At 37.0% G+C, this 19,668-nt stretch overlaps 2 protein-coding genes across 2 annotated transcripts in view; both read left to right on the forward strand.

Annotated features, from left to right (window-relative positions):
• The window catches only part of LOC147065253 (uncharacterized), a 39,822-nt gene extending 39,332 nt beyond the window's left edge, over nucleotides 1-490 (forward strand). The window contains exon 20 of the mRNA XM_085956956.1: nucleotides 168-490. Within this exon, the coding sequence (XP_085813082.1) occupies nucleotides 168-346 (179 nt within the window). The 3' untranslated portion in view covers nucleotides 347-490. The remainder of the gene's footprint in view (nucleotides 1-167) is intronic.
• Nucleotides 491-2,135: 1,645 nt separating this feature from the next.
• Nucleotides 2,136-19,668, forward strand: part of LOC147065254 (cytochrome P450 9e2-like) — a 29,784-nt gene continuing 12,251 nt past the window's right edge. The window contains exons 1-5 of the mRNA XM_085956374.1: nucleotides 2,136-2,186; nucleotides 6,181-6,392; nucleotides 14,854-15,017; nucleotides 16,331-16,474; nucleotides 18,087-18,292. Of these exons, the coding sequence (XP_085812500.1) occupies nucleotides 6,184-6,392; nucleotides 14,854-15,017; nucleotides 16,331-16,474; nucleotides 18,087-18,292 (723 nt within the window). The 5' untranslated portion in view covers nucleotides 2,136-2,186; nucleotides 6,181-6,183. The remainder of the gene's footprint in view (nucleotides 2,187-6,180; nucleotides 6,393-14,853; nucleotides 15,018-16,330; nucleotides 16,475-18,086; nucleotides 18,293-19,668) is intronic.

Raw genomic sequence — 19,668 nt, forward strand, 5'->3', positions numbered from 1 at the left:
AGTAGAAGTATTACTAGTATAGAATCGAAAATGGTACCTAATTCAAAAGATCAATCAGAATCAGAAGGTCGAATTTTTTCTTTTTGTTTGTTCATCGTAGAAATTTGATCTCAGAGGACTTAAAATATGTAAGGCTTTATGATCTTGTTTTTCATTGTTTGTTTAAGGCTCTCGTTTTGCTTTGATGGAAATGAAGGCTGTAGTATTCCACCTGCTGGCAAAGTTCGATTTCACCGTCATATCGAAGACCCAGATCCCGCTGAAACTCGCCATGAATACGTTCAACATGCACGCCGAAAATGGATTCTGGATCGGATTGAAACCAAGAGTTAATGCTAAAAATTAAAAAGTTTGAAATACCGGAAAAGGAAATTGCGATATATATTTGTTATTCCGTTCTGGATATTTTACCCTAACCTATTTAGACATCTGTGTATTATTTATTATACCTACTTATAGAGTTTATAATATGTATGCGAATATCTACCACAGTCAGTCTAGTAAGAATATCAAAATGTTTCGTTATAAGACTTTGAATATTACCTACTTATTTTTACTCATATACAAAAAAAGGTGGTATGGTTTTTTTCGGAAGGCTTTATGTACTAATTATTTTATGAATCGGCACGAGTTTGCGGAACTAGTTGAGAAACACTGCTCTAACTTAACCTTTCCCAACGTCTACACTTTGTTCTTGAATCTAAATAAATGAGAAAATAAGATAATCATAAAAATCGTATCGTTCGCAATAATTTATTAATATTCAACTAGAATAAAATTATTATAGATACTTAATAAGAATATATTTTTATACTCAGTATTGGCACGACCCACGATCAGTTTGGCAAAAATCGCAGTTTATGATATTAACGCCTGTATACGTGCATGGATTTACTGGCAGCAATAGTGAGTTTTTTATACCCATAAATAATAATTGTCTTTGTTGTTTTTTTAATAGACAAATATGCCAGACAATATAGAATAGATACAACTATTTCTGTTCCTGTGGGTCTATTCTAAACATTAGGCGACTGTCGGCAGCTATCGACGGTAGTTTATCATATTTATGTATTGAGGTATTATATTATTTGTCACAATAAGTTAGCCGTCTCAACTGTCAAAACTGTCTAACTCGCTGTAACACAGCCAAGCGAGACACGATTTTTGACAGTTTAAAGTAGTTTAAACTGTTTAGAGTTTACTGTTTAGACCGTTAACTTATTGTAACAATTAACTTCTCAATATAAAAATATGATAAACAAACGTCTATAGCCGCATTGTGTATAGAGCAGACTCACTGGGGGTCAGTGTATCGTAAGACCAAGAAGAACACTTTCAGGAAAACGCAATTTAAGATTCTTCAAATTGACCAATGACTTTTTTAATGATTTTTTTAGTAATTTCTTGTTTTGTTACTCAAAAGGTGAATTATTGGTTATGTTATGACAGACAGTACATTGTAAGTATAAATCCTGTAATTCACACATTTTCGACAAAAATTGAAAGACACACTGGCTTCTGGGGTACACATTTAATTATATTGTTAATACAACCAATGCAAGTGAAATCTTCACAATTAATATGAAATTATATTATTAAAATTAAGCTATTTTATATGATGTTATAAAGACTTTTAATAATAATATATAGTTACAAAAACAGTGTTTTATTTTAGCATTAACTTAAGTTAAAAAAATGCCCTAATGTTTGCAACCAATTCACATTTTCTACGAATAAACTCAACTAGACCAACGACGGCGAACCTTTTATGCTTAGGTTACGTGCCAAAAAAATACAAATAATGTCAATGGCAAATACAAATAGTGGAAAATTATTTACTTAAAAAGCACAAAGGTTTCAAAAAGTATTTCTAAAAAAACTGTGGTACCTACACAGAAGTATTGAATCCTTAAAAATTATAGTATTTTTATACGTAATAATATGTTGCGTAAGAAATGTATTATAGGTATAACGTAGTAGGTATTTTACATTTTTGTGGAATCAACATTATCATACGATTGGCAGCACTGTGTCAAACACAAATAATTTTACTTTACACGGCAACACAGAACATTGAGTAGGTAGGTACCATAGATAATTAAAACACGTAATTATTAGGTATAATTATCTAGTTTGTATGTAGTTTCAAATCTGTTTGTGAAACTTGTGTAGCTCTTATCGTATAGGTATGTACCTACATATTACATGAAATATTAATTCAAAATGTCTTATAGATTCAATTGTACAGACATAAACAAGATCTAACACTTGTGTAAAAAAAATAACTGATGAAAAACACGCCCTAACGTTCATTAATAAAATATTTCATAAATAACAATGAACTATCATACAAATAGATCTTAATAGCAGAAGTATCTAATTACTTCTGCTATATTGAAATCGTTTGAATATATTTCTTTAGTAATCATGTAATTTTTAATTAAAATTATTAACATTATATATTACTAATACATAAATAATATATTTTTTTTTATTTTTTTTAGATTGGGTACCTATATAATATGTATAATCTTTTAATACCTATGTTATAAACTGATAAATAATATACCTAGGTAAATAAATATGTGCTTAAATATAAAATAATCTTTTATCAATAATAATATTATTATTATCTTGACGAATATCCATCTCCCTCGATTTGCATACCGTGTCCGGGAACTCGCCGTATACTTCACCGTGTATGCTGTATTGAGATAAAATTCATGTCTAAATAAAACACGGTTCTTGTCGGTTTACACAAAGCCAGCGGCGAACAAATTTTGAAAATAGTCGATATACCTACTGGATTATTTATTTGATCAAGTTACGTTAGGATCTAATAGAATTGGAACATAGTTGTCTGCAATGATCCAACGCGTAATTTTTTCGTCTCGGTGCTATATATATGATATTATAGTATAGTATACGGTCATCTCTAAATAAAATATGATTCTTGTTGGTTTACACTTTACAGGAAACCAGCAGCAAACCAATTTTGAAAATAGCCGATATACTGGATTATTTGTTAGGTTAAGTTAGGTTAGGTTAGGTTAGGTTTTCAATCTTGAATTCGTGAATTTTGCCAAAATCGGCCATGAAAATAGAGATATAGGTATACGGTCATCACTTTTCGATAAGAAAGCTCACGGCTAACTCTGTGCTACGGTGAAATGTCATACGTACAATTTACATGACGTAACCTTTGAGAGCGGGTTTCGTGGAAATGCTCTAATTCCCAGTAGACGCTGTGTTGTCAATTACAAGATTTTTCGTGTTATTTGTCTGTTTAAGGTAGCCGAAAATAATTAATTAAAAAGTTAAGTAGATACAGACAATTTGTAACGAAAAATTAATGGGTACAGCAATCTAAATAATAGGGCTGTAATTTGCCTGGGGACGTCACTGGCTGCAATGATCGTTTACAGTGTTTACAATCATAAACCTCAGACTGGAAAAATTATGACTAGGTAGGTATTTAAGTTTTTTTAACTTACTGAACTCAACAAAAATACCAACATTATAACAAACAACCAAGTCCACAAAGACAATAGAACACATAGCAACCAACCCAACCCTCCCACGAAGATCTTATACATGAACATATTATAACAAGAAACAAAAACCATCTTCCAATACGGCTGTTCACCGAGGAAGATCACGACCATAACCCTCCAAAGGAAAATACAACCACGCTAACAAACCTTGCATCTATCCCACCAACCAAGCTATATATATTAACCTACAATAGAACAAAAGTGAAACGCTACAGAGGAAAACCCCATACGAGATGGCAAGACGACATCACAAAAACAGCGGTCCTAATTTGGCTACAAATAGCCAAAAACAGAGTCTTTCTTTCGTTGGAGGAGGCCTTCACCCGAAGAGGGGTTCTTACAAACCAAACAAACTACCTACTATCTTAGCATTAAAAATATTATTTAAGTTACAAATACAAAAATATATACTATATAAACGCTACATAGCACTGTTTTATATATAAACATTATTTACCAGTATTATATACAAAATAAAAATCTTAATATATATACGTATTATACAAAAATATAAAAATATAGATAAAATAAAAAAAATCATAGATAGATATATATACACAATATATATAATCATAGGTTATATATACGTCAGATATAGTCAATTCACTGTCATTTACTTTTTTTGTTTGTAAGAAATAAAAAGGCTTTTTTATTTTATTATTTATTTATAACTTACTGACGAAGAAACTGTCTCTCACTTCAAGGAAATCCGTCACTGCATAAGCTACAGATCGTAAATAAAATAAGTTGAATTACCATATTCGACCGTATGAAAATTATTTTCGAAAGAATGCTTGTTTGCTTTTTGATATTTATTTACTCAACCTATTGAGTCTTTAGTCTACACAAGCTGGTCAAGACAAGTGCAGTGTTGCCAACTGTCCAGTTCCAGCGCTCGAAATGGAAAAGTTTACGAACCGGAACGCTCGACAATTTTCTGAAGATATTAACATAGTTATCAAATTGTATTCTGTGCTAATTTTAATGTGCAGATTTATCTAATTATACGTATATTTTGTAAAAATAAGTGTGTTAGATTTTTGTTATATTGCCTATCTAGCTCAGATGGTCAAATTATTTTTTCAACGAAACGGAGCGATAATTTTACCGATTTTACGAACCGCTCGATGCGCTCTGGTCCATTTCGAGCGCTGAATCATTCAAAAAAATATGCCAAATATGGTAAGAAAATTAGATAGCAGAAAAAATGCTAGATTTTCTCAATATTATTCATGTACGAAATTTTGTTGTTAGGTACCTACTTAAACTAGTATATGAAAAAAATATTTTATTAATAAGATAATTCGTCGATCCAAAAGCAAAGTCACCTGTGACATTTTGATGGTTTTGAGTTATGAATGTAGTTTTGTTTGTAACTTTTTTCTCTACATTATAGACAAAATGGCATTTGTGGAGCTTTCCATTTTAATTTACGAAAGAAAATAAAGGTCACGTTTGTATTTGTAAACTAATCTTCAATAATTAACATAATATAACAAAAACGTAACATGTAGGTACTTACATGACTTTGCCAGTCAAAGTGCAGTGGTTACACAAATAATATAAGAAAAGGGCCTTTGTACAAAAGAAAAAAAATGTTTGCAGAAAACGGCCCTTGTGACAAGAATCTTAACAAAATATGAATAATTAATAAAATATATAAATTACATTCCAAGATTTGAGTTTTAAGTCACCTGTGCTCTGAATTTAATTCCAAAATATTAAGAAATAACCTCCACACTTTTTTTTTCGCTAAAAAAAACTTAAAATGCGTTTTTCTCATAACTCTACTTTCGCACAAGTGCCCTTTTGCTTTTAGACCGACGATATAAGGTACAAAATTTAAGCATATTAATTTTCAATTTAATCAGTAGTAATTTCTATCTTTTTAACGTCATGTGCCAAATGCAAATTTTACAAGCAATTTTAGAATTTTAATCGTCTGACTAAGCTGAGGCATAAGAGGAGGGTGCATCTTTAATTTCGACGACCAACGCAACTTCCGTGCGTACTGGTTAGTAACTCAGACTGTAATTATTCGCAAATTTGCACGTGTCGTTTCTGGTCTCCAATGATTTCGAAGGGCAACGGATGTAAACTAGACATCGCGAACCCGACAAAACCAGGGAGCTGATTTTTTTTTAAATAACAATGACTATTTTTATATATCCCAAATGATTCTCCTCGATTTGCCGTCCTTCAAGTAACTGCCGCCCCCAAGCGACACTCAATCTGCCTACCCCCACGGGACGTCACTGTTATCATATATTTGATAGATGGTTGATAGGACTTAATACTTATGAGCACCTACTAGAATTTTATATAAATATATTATACGATATGATATTTTTGTATTTCTAATTTACTTCTCTACATATTTTCATCTGTCTTTTCCTTGTAGATATGCCAGTGGTTTGTTGGTTGTAAGTTAAGTGTTTTCTTTAGACATGAATTTGATCACAATACGGCCGTTTATTTCCGATACAACATCTCCGGTGTGATACGGCCAATTGCATACGTACAAATTTCCGGACATGATACCAGCGGCAAGGCTACGCCTCAAGTTATAGTTGTATTTGTTTCTATAACTATTATACTTAAATCCTGATTGATTATTTTTTGACAGATCATGATTCTGAGCATTGCCCTTCTGTTTGTCGTCGGCGGAGTGATCTTGTATTGGTGTGGGTCATCATACAGCGTCGGCCACCTCGCTCGCAATGGAGTGAAGGTAACACCAGCCTGGCCTTACTTCAAGGACATGATAAGTGCTGTATTCCGGTTGGAGCACTTAAAAGATTTGTTCTGTCGCTTGTATTACTCGCATCCCGGACAAAAGTAAGTTTTTACACTTTGTTTATGGATAAATCTACTAAAATTAAATATAAATAATTTTCAATTACACATCATAGACAACATATTATGAAAAATATTGGGCCTACAAACTTATCTGAAGAATGGGATGAGGGGGCCACTGTCGAAAACTACACAATCAAGACTCGTAACTGGACAAAATCTGATATTCTAATAAAATTTTAAAAATGGCGTCCTATTGACGTTACCCCAGTCCTGGAATAATCACAAAGGCACTTTATCTTCAACCGGTCCTGCCCTTAGGCCAGATTGAGAACCTTTGCTTAGCTAGCCCAGCCCTACGTGGGAGGAGGTAGTCATCTAAAGTTCTGTTCGACACTATTTAAATACACCGTAACAATATTATTTAACTTCAATTATTCAAAGAACCGCCACCTAGTAATAGGTTGACGTCTGGATCGTTAATTATTTCGTTAACCTCCAATTTAAATATATTTTCGTAAATATATACGCAAATGTCAAAGACAGCTGACTATCTGTCACTTTTCCCTTATGTCAGATGGTTTTCCGTAGAAAACATCGCGGGCTATTTTTTTAAAATAAAAAACACTTCTTGACAATGTAGTTTTAATTATTTATTTAAATTAATTTCAATAAATAAATTTATTATATTTTAATGTTTATTAACAATTCAACAATTTATTTTAGCTTTAAATAATTACTTAATTATTTTATAAACTTATTTAACTTAATTATTATATAAAGATAACTAATTATAACTATTTTTATATTTATTTAACGTAAAGTTGCACACTTATATTCTAATGAGTCGCCGCCTATAAACTTTAGGAAACTATGTTCCTTTTATGAAAAAAGATCGCGTACTAATGACGAGATGCTGTGACGATTCGTTTGTTTACGAATATCGACTGACACCTCAAATCGTTACGTCATCCGTGATGACGTCGCGCTTAGTGACACGACGTAATTTTTCGAAAAGATCGCGATTATATTTCAAAAACTTCGCGAATTTGCTCTGTGCTCCGGCACAACTTAACGCTACTATAGGAAAATCGACGACTGACTTGTATGGAAAAACACGTTCCTTTATACCCTCCAGAAGGGACTCTCCTGAAATTTGACGTCACAGGTGCAAATTTCCCCCTCTCTAAATTTATGTTTTCTTTGAATAACTAAAGAATCATTCATGTTTTCATTAAGAGATTACGTTTACGTGTAAAGGTTCAAATACTTGTCATTGAAATATGGATTTTATTAACTTAAAATACAGAAAAGAGTCGAAAAAGGTCTTACATGACTTTTCGGGGCGTGTTCACACGCGAAAAGTGGACCAATGGGGTAGTTTTTATACCTCCTCCATGAGACCAAGAGCCAAACTCTTGGACCAATTACAGAAAAGCTGTTTATTTCTCGGCTTTTCCGGAAAATTATGATCATTTAATTAGATAAAAAATAAGCGTCCTATAGGTATCTATAAGTGGTACAAGTTTCGTTACAATCGTAAAAGTCCCTATGGTATTTTTAACCTAAATTGGCTAATTATCTTTTGATTCATTTATCAGGATCGCGGTTATGGAAAATGAAAATGTATCTATTCAAAACGGTGCGTATCGCTAACGAGAATGATAAAAATTACTGCTCGGATATATTAGTGTAAACAGAATGTGGCAAAATCCACTTAGGGTAATGCGCGTATTCATGAGGGATGCCTGACGGTTCTTTAAGCGTCTACTCCCGCAATATCTAGTGCCTATCTGTGAGGGCGCTTGATTGGTGATGGTGAGACCCGGCCTCGGTGGCTTCGCGACCGAGCGAGGCCGGGTTGTAGGTCTCAGTGAATTGATCTGAATGAGTTTAAAAAGTAAAACAAACTTCACGCAGGCGTCCGTCGATTTCTTCGCACACCTCTTGTCGTTTTGGTTCGTCTTCTTCGCTTCCTGTCTTCGCTGTAGCCTGGAGGAGCTCCGAGTATCGCCGCTCGGAGCTCTGCTTCTTGGCAGTTGGCTGGGGTGGGCTTGGTCCTGGTTCGGGCGCGTGGTCTTGAGGGCTTACTTCTTCTTCAAGAAGTAGGCGCGTTGATTGGTCTCATGGCGGTGGTCAGTGTTTTTGTCGGGTTTTGGCGTCTTTTTCTTCTTGTTCTTTCTGCTCTTCTTTGGTAGGTCGGGTGTGGGTGAGGCAGGATCTGGGATGTTGCTGGGTTGTAATTCATCTTGATGATTTAGTATCAGCAGTTCAAGTTCGTGGGATTTTTCGGCGACGTAGTCTGGGTCTGGGTTGAGGGAAATATGTTTCCGGCAGATCTCGATGAGGCCATTGTAGAATGGGGCTGTTATTTTAGGGTCTTCGTTGTCAAGGTTTTGTGGCAGTGCTTCTTTTAGGTTGTCGATGAGTTCGGCATAGCCAGCGGAAGCCTGTTCGTGGTCGTCCAGGGTGTCAAGATACTCCTCGGTTTCAGATAACGGGGTCTCGGGTCTTTCGACTTCCGGGGACTCTGTCTCTGCATATGAGTTGTTGACAGAGTCGGAAGTCGGGGTCTCAGGTGCAGTGGTTGTGGCCGGTTGTGTTTCCGGGGATATTGGTTCGGCCTCAGCGAAGGAGGCAACAACTTCCGTCGAGGTCTCCTTGTGAAGCCGAACGTCTGTCTGGGTCTGGGAAGACGTCGTTGCGCTGACTTGGTATGTGTTGCGGTGCGAGATGTTGGTGGTGGTGAACTTCCGCGGTGTTTCGATGGTGACATTCCGGCGGAGGGCGTGTTTTAGAGAGTGAATCTGCCTCCCTCTGTCGTTGTCTAGGAGTTTGACTAGGACAAGTGGCATTGGATGCCGGCTCCTGCCCCGCGTCATCCTCCTGACGCTGACGATTGGGAGGCCTCTCTTGAGAAGATCGTTGGTGATGTCTTCCGTGTGCGTGCCGATCTGGAAGCCCCTGATAACGACCGATAGGTGGTCGATATCTTGTCCTGAGTTGGTGGCTGGGTGTGCCTCTTTGATCGGCGCGCTGTTGAGGTGTGATGATGTGTGCTGGTGTTGAGTGGTCCGAGTCCAAGTGTGCGGTGATGGGCGTCGTGGCTGGTTGAAGTTTTTCCTCCAGGTGGGAGGAGGGCGGGCTGGAGGGTCTGCTAGTGACGCCGATTCGGCCTGCTCTTGATATGCCGTCAAGAGCAGGAAGTGCAGCGTCATGAGATCCCGGAGTTTGGTGGGCCGGAATGCAGCGAGTCTGGTGATTTTAATTTGGATGTGTTCCATCTTATCGTCGGCGGAGGGTCACTTGCGGTGGATTGCAAAATATAAAATTGCTCGGCAGGTAGTGGCAAAAAGTAGGTATATTTTGCTGGTCGGCAGTATGTTGTAAAGTAGGTTGAGTTTGCAGGTCGGCTGGTAGCGGCAAAAGTAGGTAGCTTTGCTGGTCGGCAGGTTGTAGCAAATTGGGTTGAGATTGCTATGTCGGCTGGTATTGCGGTGGATTGAAGTTCTCGAGTGTAGAAAGTCTGAGCTGGAGTCGGAGCGCACGGAAAGGCGACTGCTCGCGACGGGTGCTAGACCGCAAGTGTGGCAAAATCGCTGCTTGCTTGCTTGGGGTAATGGCAATGTTTAACTGGGGCGCCGACTCAATAGGAGTCATCCCCGTTATCTCTAGTTACTGTCGTTGTGATTGCCTTAGGGTATTTTTGTACCGCTTCTGAGTTCGTTGGGCCTCGGTGGCTTCGCGACCGGACCGAGGCCCAATTTGTGGTCTCGATTAAGTTTATCTCTTGTGAATTTAAAAAGCTAGCACATTCTTCATTCGGCCGTCCGTCGATTGCCGATTGTCCACTCTTCTTTTTTCTTCCTTGCATCATTGTTAGGCTGCCGTTCGGTTCATCAGTTTTCAGGAGGGGGGTCCGTCCGTCGTTATTTCGTTTCGTTAGTAAGTAGGTTTATCGGTGTTTGTTCTTCTTCTTTGGTTTTCTCTTCTTTTGATTTGGCGTATCGTCTGAGTTTGCAGGGTCTGGGATGTTGATGGTTGAATCATGTTGTGATCCAAGGTTTTTTAGCGAGAGGGCTGTGTGTTCAGCTTCGTCGAGCTTATACACTATCTCGTTGTAGTCTGTAGGAATGTTGGTCTTCTGAGTTTCTTCAGCGTGCTGATCTGGAGGGTTGGTGATTATGTATGAGCTGTAGCGGTTAGTTGCTGCTTTCTTGTATTGTCTTAAGAAGAAATAATTTCTCTCGCTTTCGATGGTTGGGTGGTCTATTTCGTCTATTTGTGCTATAGTTTTTTCAGTGTATGTGATGATTTTCGTTAATTCGGTAGTGGAGATGTCTGTTTTGTGTTGTGTCAGGGCTTCGGTGTTTGTGCGGATCTGTCGTTCGAATTCGTTTAGGTACTCAGAGTTCATATATTCTAGGGCATATTCGGCTGATGATGCCTCGTAGTATTCCTCCCAGTCTTTGTCATAGTCGAAATCAGGATCGACTTTTAGGTCTTCCAGGGTCTCACTGGTTTCTGAGTCTGGGGTATGTGGTATTTCTATTTCGGGCGTCCAATCTCTTTTTGGGTTGGTGGTTTCGGCAGTCAGCAGAGTGGCTTTGCCGATGTTTTGGTCAGTGAGCTGTCCTGTCGTGTCCGTTTTTTGGTCGTCGGTCTGGTTTTTGTAATTCGTCTCGTTGAAGTCGGTCTCATTGCGTTCCGTTTCTGGTGTCTCGCATGTTTCATTTAACGGTGCGGGTGTGTCCTGGAGGTTTTCGAGTTGTTTAAGTACTTTCCGGATTATGTCTGTACTGGTTTCAATATCCGGGTTCTCGGTTACTTCAGTTATTGGAATAACATGAGTTTCAATTTCCGGTGTCTCTGTTATTGTGGTTTGGGTTTCCGAGTTTATGGTGGCGATTTCTCGTAGAGTGTTCCGCTTGTAGATCTCTTCGGATTTTTGTATAGTCTGTTTGGCTTTGGCGAGTAGTTCGTCGAGGGAGGTTTTCATTTTCTTGTTGGCCAGATCAGCGGCGATGGTCGACTGATGTTGAGTCTGGATGATATCCTCTGACGGTTTTGGTATGTCTGGCTTACTTGGGGTCTGGGTGGTTTGATTCCAGGTGATTTTTTTTATTGGTCTGGGCTGAGATTTGGCAGTGTGGGCTGTTTGGTCCTTCTCGGTTTGGTGCCTCGATTGGGTTGGGCTGTCGCGTGTCAGGTGTTTGTAATTCTGACTGTGCGCGCATTGTCTGTCCGGGTAATTGCGTCGGGGTGTTTCAATTGTCACCCTTATCTGCAGCACTCGTCGGGTTGTAAATATTTTCAGCCCTTTGTCGGTAGATAAAAGCTTGACGAGGACGAGCGGCATTGGATATTTGCTCGTCCCTTGAGTCATGCGTGTCGATGTGATTATCGGCAGTCCTTGTTTGAGGAGGTCGTCGGTGATGTCGTCCGTCCTGACATGTTGCGGGATACCTCTGACGACGACCTTTAGAATTTTGTTTTCCATAGGTGTCGGGGCTGATGATTTGCGGAGGGCTGGGATCTTGTACGCTTCCTTCTTGGCGGGCGGCAGCGAGGGTGCCTTCCTTGGTTTAAAGTCAGCATATCTCTCTGTCGACCGGTGAGATTGGGTCTGTGTGTCCTTGCAAGGGAATTTTGGCGCTTTCGAGTTGAGGGCCATTTCCCTGAGAGCTTTTAGGTCTTCATCATCGTCGTTCGTTTTGTGGTCGTCAGTTTGGGCGAGGGTGGAGGCTTGGGCTTTCGAGATTGCCAGCGCATGCTCCTGAAACGCAGCCAGCAACAAGATATGAAGCGGTAGGTATTCATGAAGCAGTGGCGCTTTTATGCTGGACAGCTTGCGCAGCTCCGCCTTGATGTCGGTATTGGTTTGATCCATGGTAGGTATGTGAGAGATAACTCGCTGCTGGTGTTTGGTCTTGGTAGGTAGGTGCTTCACTGGTTGTGATGGTCTTTTTGTAGAGTCGCTGTGTGAGCGGCGTATCGGGCTGATTTTTCTTTTTTTGTTGGTAGCGCTGCTTGCAGAATGGTGCGATTGCAGCTTGATCGAGGCGAATATCGGTCGAGTCGGAATAAGTAGGTAGTTCACACGGAGCGGTCAGGAGCGCTTGACTTTGCGCGCTGATTCTAAATCAGCTGAGAGCAGCGGGTCTATTCTATACAAAAAGTTGCTTTCGTCCGCTAAAACTGCTAACTAGGGTATGTTTGTATCAAATTATTAACACGTAATGTAACAATTATAATTAGCCGGTATTAATTGTTGCAATACATGATATATTTTAACGGCATGCCCCCTGCCTGTGCTAAAATTTAGAGCATGAGCGATAGAGAGAGAGCGAGAGAGAGACAGTTTCGACTGATTAACTGATTACAATACAATTAAAATTATAATATTTCAATATAAAATGTATGTAACAAATACTAACACATTATCACGTTAGCACGTTAGCGGTCGATAGTCGCCTTTTGTATAGAATAGACCCGCTGGTACAACCAAAATTTATTTAATTACATTTATAAGATATTTTAACTTAGGGATATAACTTTAGATCCAAACTAGATTTCTACGACAAGTATTTATTTATAAGGTTTGAAAGTTACCTAGGGTAACTTTTTACAATTTAAAATTTATCTGTCGGGCTTAATTGACAGATCTAAAGAACAATTTCTATTTGTAAATTAGCAAAATAATTGTGTCCTTGGACTTACATTGTTAGAATTTCTATTTCTGAAATTCCTTCATTTATCTTTTACAAAAGTAGGTACTTAAAATTGGTACGCACCTTAATACAATTGAGAACATTAATTTTATTTAAATTAAACGTGTGCAATCAATACTCACACAATGTAATCATTAGATTTTAGTTACGACATTATCTGATATCATAATTTATTTATTTAAGATATTTTATATTAGTTGACGGAAAATAGATCGCGCCCAAATTACGTAAAATAAAATTTGATTTTATATAATTCAAAATTGGATTAATTATGAATCAGGAATAATTATAATTTGTTTACAATGTTTAGCAAATGATATCACATAAGTCGTTTACAATATATTATTTATTTTTAAACTTAATTCTATACATTTTATCTTATAAGAACTCATCCATAGTTCACTCTGAGTGGCTATAAGTCACTCAGACTGTACTATCGGGCTCACTACATAATTGTTATAGCTTTGTTTAGAGGTAGGCCGCGTAATTCCAAACAAAAATCGACATTTATGGTCGGACCGAAAAATTGTGACGTCACAAATTTATCACAAGAAATGCCAGCTGAAGGCGTGCATTTTATGGCCTTGTCACTATGGTAGTTCGTAATCTGTTATCTATGTTCGTAATTCCATTTTTGGCCTGTCTACAGATATTTCATTTTTTCAGTTTCAAAATAAAATTGACCCTTTACAAATATTAGTTTATAACAATGCCGGTAGAGTTAATTTTTTCGTCACTTTCACCTGTCATGAAAAACTAAAATATAAATTAAATAATTCTGGCAGACTAAAATACTATAGTAATGTTATTCTTCATACAATTCATCCATATAATTAATTAATATATCAATATGACAAAGCTATTCAAAACTTTTTTTAAATATTTTTGAACACCTCAGAAAGATAGGTAGTAGGTACCTATAAAAATATTTTGAAGTGAATAATTCTGTTTTATCAATCAGTGACGTCCCCCGTAGGGGTTGGCAGGCCATGCATTGCATATGTACGGCACATCATAAAGACGAAGAATGGAGGAACGAATACATTTTTTTAGAGCAGACGATGCTGTCGCTTCATTAGAAAAATATCAACATCTTAGTTTTTAAAAAAATTCTAAATCTAAAAAAATATTTGTATTGTAATGGCGGTTTATCACAAAGGTAACATTTTTATAATGGTGTTTCCAAACCACAGCACCACAGACCTCCTTGTACCTAAAACTACCACTATTTGAGAGTAGGTTTTGTGGATATTTTTTTTTTCGTGAAAATGCTGATTCGAAGTCTGCTTAATACATTGGACGCTAAAGAAGGCGCCCAGCGCGTAACGATTAGGTGGCCATTCGATATAATTAGCATGCTATTTAAATGTGGTAATTAAAAAGTAATTATCTAGTGACTAGATTCTAGTCAATGTGCTTATGGAGAACTTTGCCAGAAATCAGGTACAGGGCTCTAAATGGACCAGAGCGCACCGGATTGCCGTTCCGTTCGTGAAATCGGTAAAATTATCGCTCCGTCTCGTGAAAAAATATATAGGTACACATACAAATTGATAACTATGTAAATATCTTCAGTAAATTAACGAGCGCTCCGGTTCGTAAACTTTTCCATTTCGAGTGCTGAATCAGCACCGTATCAATCACATTGAAATTAAGTTTACTAATAATTATGTGTCTGAGATGTTTTCTCAAATTCATGCTATAATTAGAAGAAAATACATGAATTTTAGTGATAATATGTTTCATTTTGAAATTCATCATTTTATCTACAGATACATCGGCACTGGTTTATTCTTTTCGAGGACGATACTCATCAGAGACTTGGAATTAATTAAGCAGGTAACGGTGAAAGACTTCGATCATTTCACTGACCGTTTTGGGCCGATTGATGAAGCTATGGACCCACTCATTGGAAGCAGTGTTTTCTCCCTCAAAGGTAATGAAATTATATTTTGTGTGTTGACACTTTATTATTCATCATCGCCTATCGAATCCTGGCATCCTGAAATGTCACTAAATATCATCTACAGATAGTGATGTAACGTGAGAGCAGTGGCGGACAAGTTAGGCTGCAAACACACGGAGTTGCAGTGGACGTAGGGTCATAAGGGCAAAATATATTGAGGTGCATGTCGCGTACTATCACGTGACGTCACAGTAAGCTGCCGCTACCATAAAAAAGTGTGTAACGTCGTTTTTCTTGGTGTTTAAAATGTTATCAGACTGATGCTCCCATCCCGTAGCACATTTCGAACCTTTAAACGAGCACTGTCAGTTAGCGAAATCTGCCGAAATCACCAGAAGAACAATGGGGTCACCTCACTCTGTACTGCACTGCATAGCCACCTGCACGACGTTTTGAACGTTTTTTATCATTTTCTATTGCCTACACATTTTCGAATCATGTCAAAATCACGTGTTTTTTGTTTTTTGTGGTTGGCACTATGTATTTTCTATAATAATGTTGTCTATTATCTAAGGTCTGCGGGTTGAGTTCCGTTCAAAAACTAGGTTACTCCAACATTGAATTTACAGAGATCGTGTTCGATCAAAATATTCTGCAAAATGACGAAACCATATACTAAATTTGTCGCCGTGACAGCGTGACAGTACGCGACATGCATCTCAATACGATCACAACTTTATTTGATTCCAATCGCATCCAATGTGAATCACCAATTGGATTTGTTTTATCCGATTGGTGTCACACTTCGACTGCAATGCCACCTGTCTGCGCCCTTAGCCGGCTCGCACATCACAACTCGCCTCGTGTGCCTGACCGCCGTAAATCAAGACTTCAAAATGGATATTATTTCAATGGTAAATGGATATTTCAATGCGGTGATCGGCGAGCCGGTATAGGAATGACCAATTCGTAGGTATTTCTTTATGACTTTGACCCTCCGACTCGGAGCCCGAGAAGGATGAAACATGTCGAATGCAACAGCCAGATGTTTTTTTCAGACGAAACAGTTGCGTTCGATCAATCTGCGAAGCTCCATTTAGCAACACGTGTTATGTTGTTTCGTTAAATAATGATGACGTCACATCGATGTATTCGACACGTTTTTAGGCGAGACGAGTTCCAATGTGCGAGCCGACTTAGGATGCCATACAACTTGCATGGTCTAGCGAGGCAGCTGGCTCTGCTAGTTTAGATAAAAAAAGATCAGACGGGTACATCTTCCACTATGTAAGATCTTTTATGTGTCTACTAGTATTACAGACAAGTTTGAATTTCGATTTCAGGTGAAAAATGGCGGGACATGAGAGCCACTCTGAGTCCAGCGTTCACCAGCTCCAAGATGAGGAACATGTTTCAGTTTGTTGCTGATTGCGCAGAACAAACTACCGCATTTTATATGAAGGAAATCCAAAATCCTCAAAACGAGCGTAAGATTTTTTCTTTATGGGTTTATATTGTGATTTACAACTGACAAGTAACATGTTGAGACGATAGCCCCAATTAAAATATTATACCTAACCTTACCACTCAATACCTGTTGTAAACTATGTTCTCAGCCAGGCTCACAAGGGGGGAGGGGTATTTTGGGTCCATCATGTCGACACTTTCTTTCATAATAACCTACCCATGTCATGCCAGAGCCAAATTAAAATTGGGAACCATTTTTATATACATATGTATTTTTTGTAAAATTGTCCAATCCAGTTATTTTACGAAACGTTCACGGTTATTTATTACTTATTCTTTAACCAAAATCATCCCCAGGGTATCATACATTTTTTAACATAATCATCAATCAGAGATCATAATATGGGTCTCCACAGAGTGGTGGTTGTATTACCACAGTTTTGGTTTTTCGAGAAATGTATGTTAGCCAATTATTCAAACTATTATGTTCATATTCTAGGTCCAAATACATGTAACAACGTGTATTTTTTTTATGTTTGTCCTGTTAACACTTTCTTTGTTTTTTTTTTATCCAGGAAACACTCAGACGTAATACCAGTCCAAACATGATTATTGTCCACTATATAAAATGTAAAATGTCTTGATAAATCTGTAAGCTATACTTAATAGTTAGTGACTCAATAACCGTGGACTGCACGGTCGCTTTATATTGTCTATGTTTTCAATTCAACAATATGTATCTTTGTCCTGTCTCTCTCTCGTGTAACTAGGGATTCCAATCCCGGGATCCCAGGCTATTTTTCATATCTATGAATCCCGGGATTGATAAACATAATCCCGAAATATTCGGGATTGGTTTTTTTATCATTTTTTATGGAAAATAAAATAAAAACGAAAATATACTTATAATAACAAATAACTAGGTACATTAGAAATAAACTATGTTTGAATGAAGTTTGATTTATACCCATGTGTAAGTTGCCGATTCATTTTATTTTTTCACATAAATTAATAAAAATGAGAAAGATTGGTAAAAAAACAATGCTTCGCACTACTTACAAAGTAATTCCACCATGATCTCATACGTTTTACGGCAGTTTCATATTTGGCTGACTAATTAGATTTATGAAGCGGAAAGGCCATAAGTACACCATGATTTGCTTTACTGTTTTAAATCTCGCTAACCCATTCATTAAGTTTTTGCTATCAGAAACAGCAATCTCATATTAAATTAACATTATTATTTATATTACAATATTATTTACTCCATTAAACTGATGTATTTCCATGATAGAAACGTATACAATATTAACAATTAATGTCTTAAATAGTATAACTTTAATTATACTAGATTTATTTTTGACCGATTTTATCAATGTTATTTGTAAATATAAAAATTTTATATTAACAATGGAAAAAAATGCCGATCCCGGGACCTGTCCTGGGATCCCGAGATTGTCAAATTGTAATCCCGTAATCCCGGGATCAGAATTTTGGCTCGGGATTGGATTCCCTACGTGTGACTGCCATCAGTCCTCTTCAAGGTGTACATACCCAAGAGGATGAAATATCACTAGATCTATTTTTCTTTTAATTTTAATTTATTCATATGTAGGACATTTTATTTTCCAGAGCTAGGCCATATTGAAGTGGAGCTGAAAGACGCATTTAGGCGATACGCAAACGATGTCATTGGTTCTACAGCATTCGGGTTGAAAGTGGACTCACTTTCGGAGAGGGACAATCAGTTCTACGAGATGGGAATGGAAGCTACAGATTTTACGGGCCTAAAAGGAATGAAATTTTTGCTCTTCATGATGGCACCTAAATTTTCAAAGGTAAGAAATCACACGAGATACTTTACTTTTAGAAACTGAAATTTTCATATGTGCAAAGAAATATATAATAATATAAATATAAGAAAAGTTATACATGGTTGTCATGACCCATGGATTTTAAAATTATTTATTTTCTATTTTATAGTATAGTATGTACAATCATATAAAATGTTACAAATATAAAAACATTCTAAAGAGTTATAATAATTAAAGACCATTTTTTAGATAACTGACAACATTTATTTCGCACTACCCAGCATCAACTGAGTCAAAATTAAATGAACTTGTAATGATTTATTTAATTAGTTGAAATATACTTAGATATATTTTAGTCGTATAGTTCCTACAGTATATTTACAACAAGTGCACTCTGATTTAAAATTTAGATAATGTTGCCATTTTGTTCTACTAGTATTTCCCACACTAATATAATCCTGATCAGTGCCTTAAATTCGTATGAAAATAAAATGACAATGAATTATTTCCAGACGACGTTAAGTCCACAGTATGGTTTGTTCCAAATGTCAGTATATTAGATTGTGTATACAGCCAACCATGTTTGAGCATTTTCAATTATCTACATAGCGGCTCAATAGAAGTGAAAAACTAATTTATTAACCAAATCTTAGATGGGTAATTAACACAACCTTGTTTCGAAACATTAATGACTGGATTGAAAGTACATCCATTGTCTGTTTGTGCGGTTATAACTCAAAATTCATAAAACTAGCATTAATGAGACTTGCATAGCTTAAGCCGGGTACTTATTAGCGAGTCATAACCGTTCCAGATACTGTAACCAACTCTAGATGCGAACTTATTATTTATTAGGCGTGCGAATTAGTTGGCGCCCATAGTAGTTACGGTATCTGCAACGGTCACAGTTACGGCTCACTAATGAGTACCCGGCATTATAGATTAAACAATGAATAAAAAAAATGGCCGCCATTACGAATGTAAGGAAATCGGAACGGTAACTGAGCGATCTTAATATTTATGGAGTTTACCAATTTAACCATACTTCATGCGCTTGCAAAACAAACAAAACTTTTCAAACAAATACGTGTATTATGCATATTACGTAGGTACTGAAAACATATTGTGTTTTTTACTTTAAAACATGACATACCTACTTACTTCTTAACCAGTACTGTTAATAAAAAAAATTTTATGATATATTAATAATCATGTCCTTGCTTTTTCCCACAAGGTGGTTGTTAGTAATTTTGAACAATCGCAAACACCCAGGCTTTGAGAAAATCACATAAATATATTATTACACTGGGAATCGAATCCAAAGCGCCCGGATGGAAGGCCAGCGCCTTACGCACTGCACTTACCATTGCAGCAGGCATTACACAATTTTCGTTATTTCT

The sequence above is a fragment of the Rhyacophila brunnea genome, unplaced genomic scaffold (assembly GCF_057557595.1).
Source record: "Rhyacophila brunnea isolate RB1 unplaced genomic scaffold, BYU_Rbru_1.0 scaffold_6, whole genome shotgun sequence".
Taxonomy (NCBI): domain Eukaryota; kingdom Metazoa; phylum Arthropoda; class Insecta; order Trichoptera; family Rhyacophilidae; genus Rhyacophila; species Rhyacophila brunnea.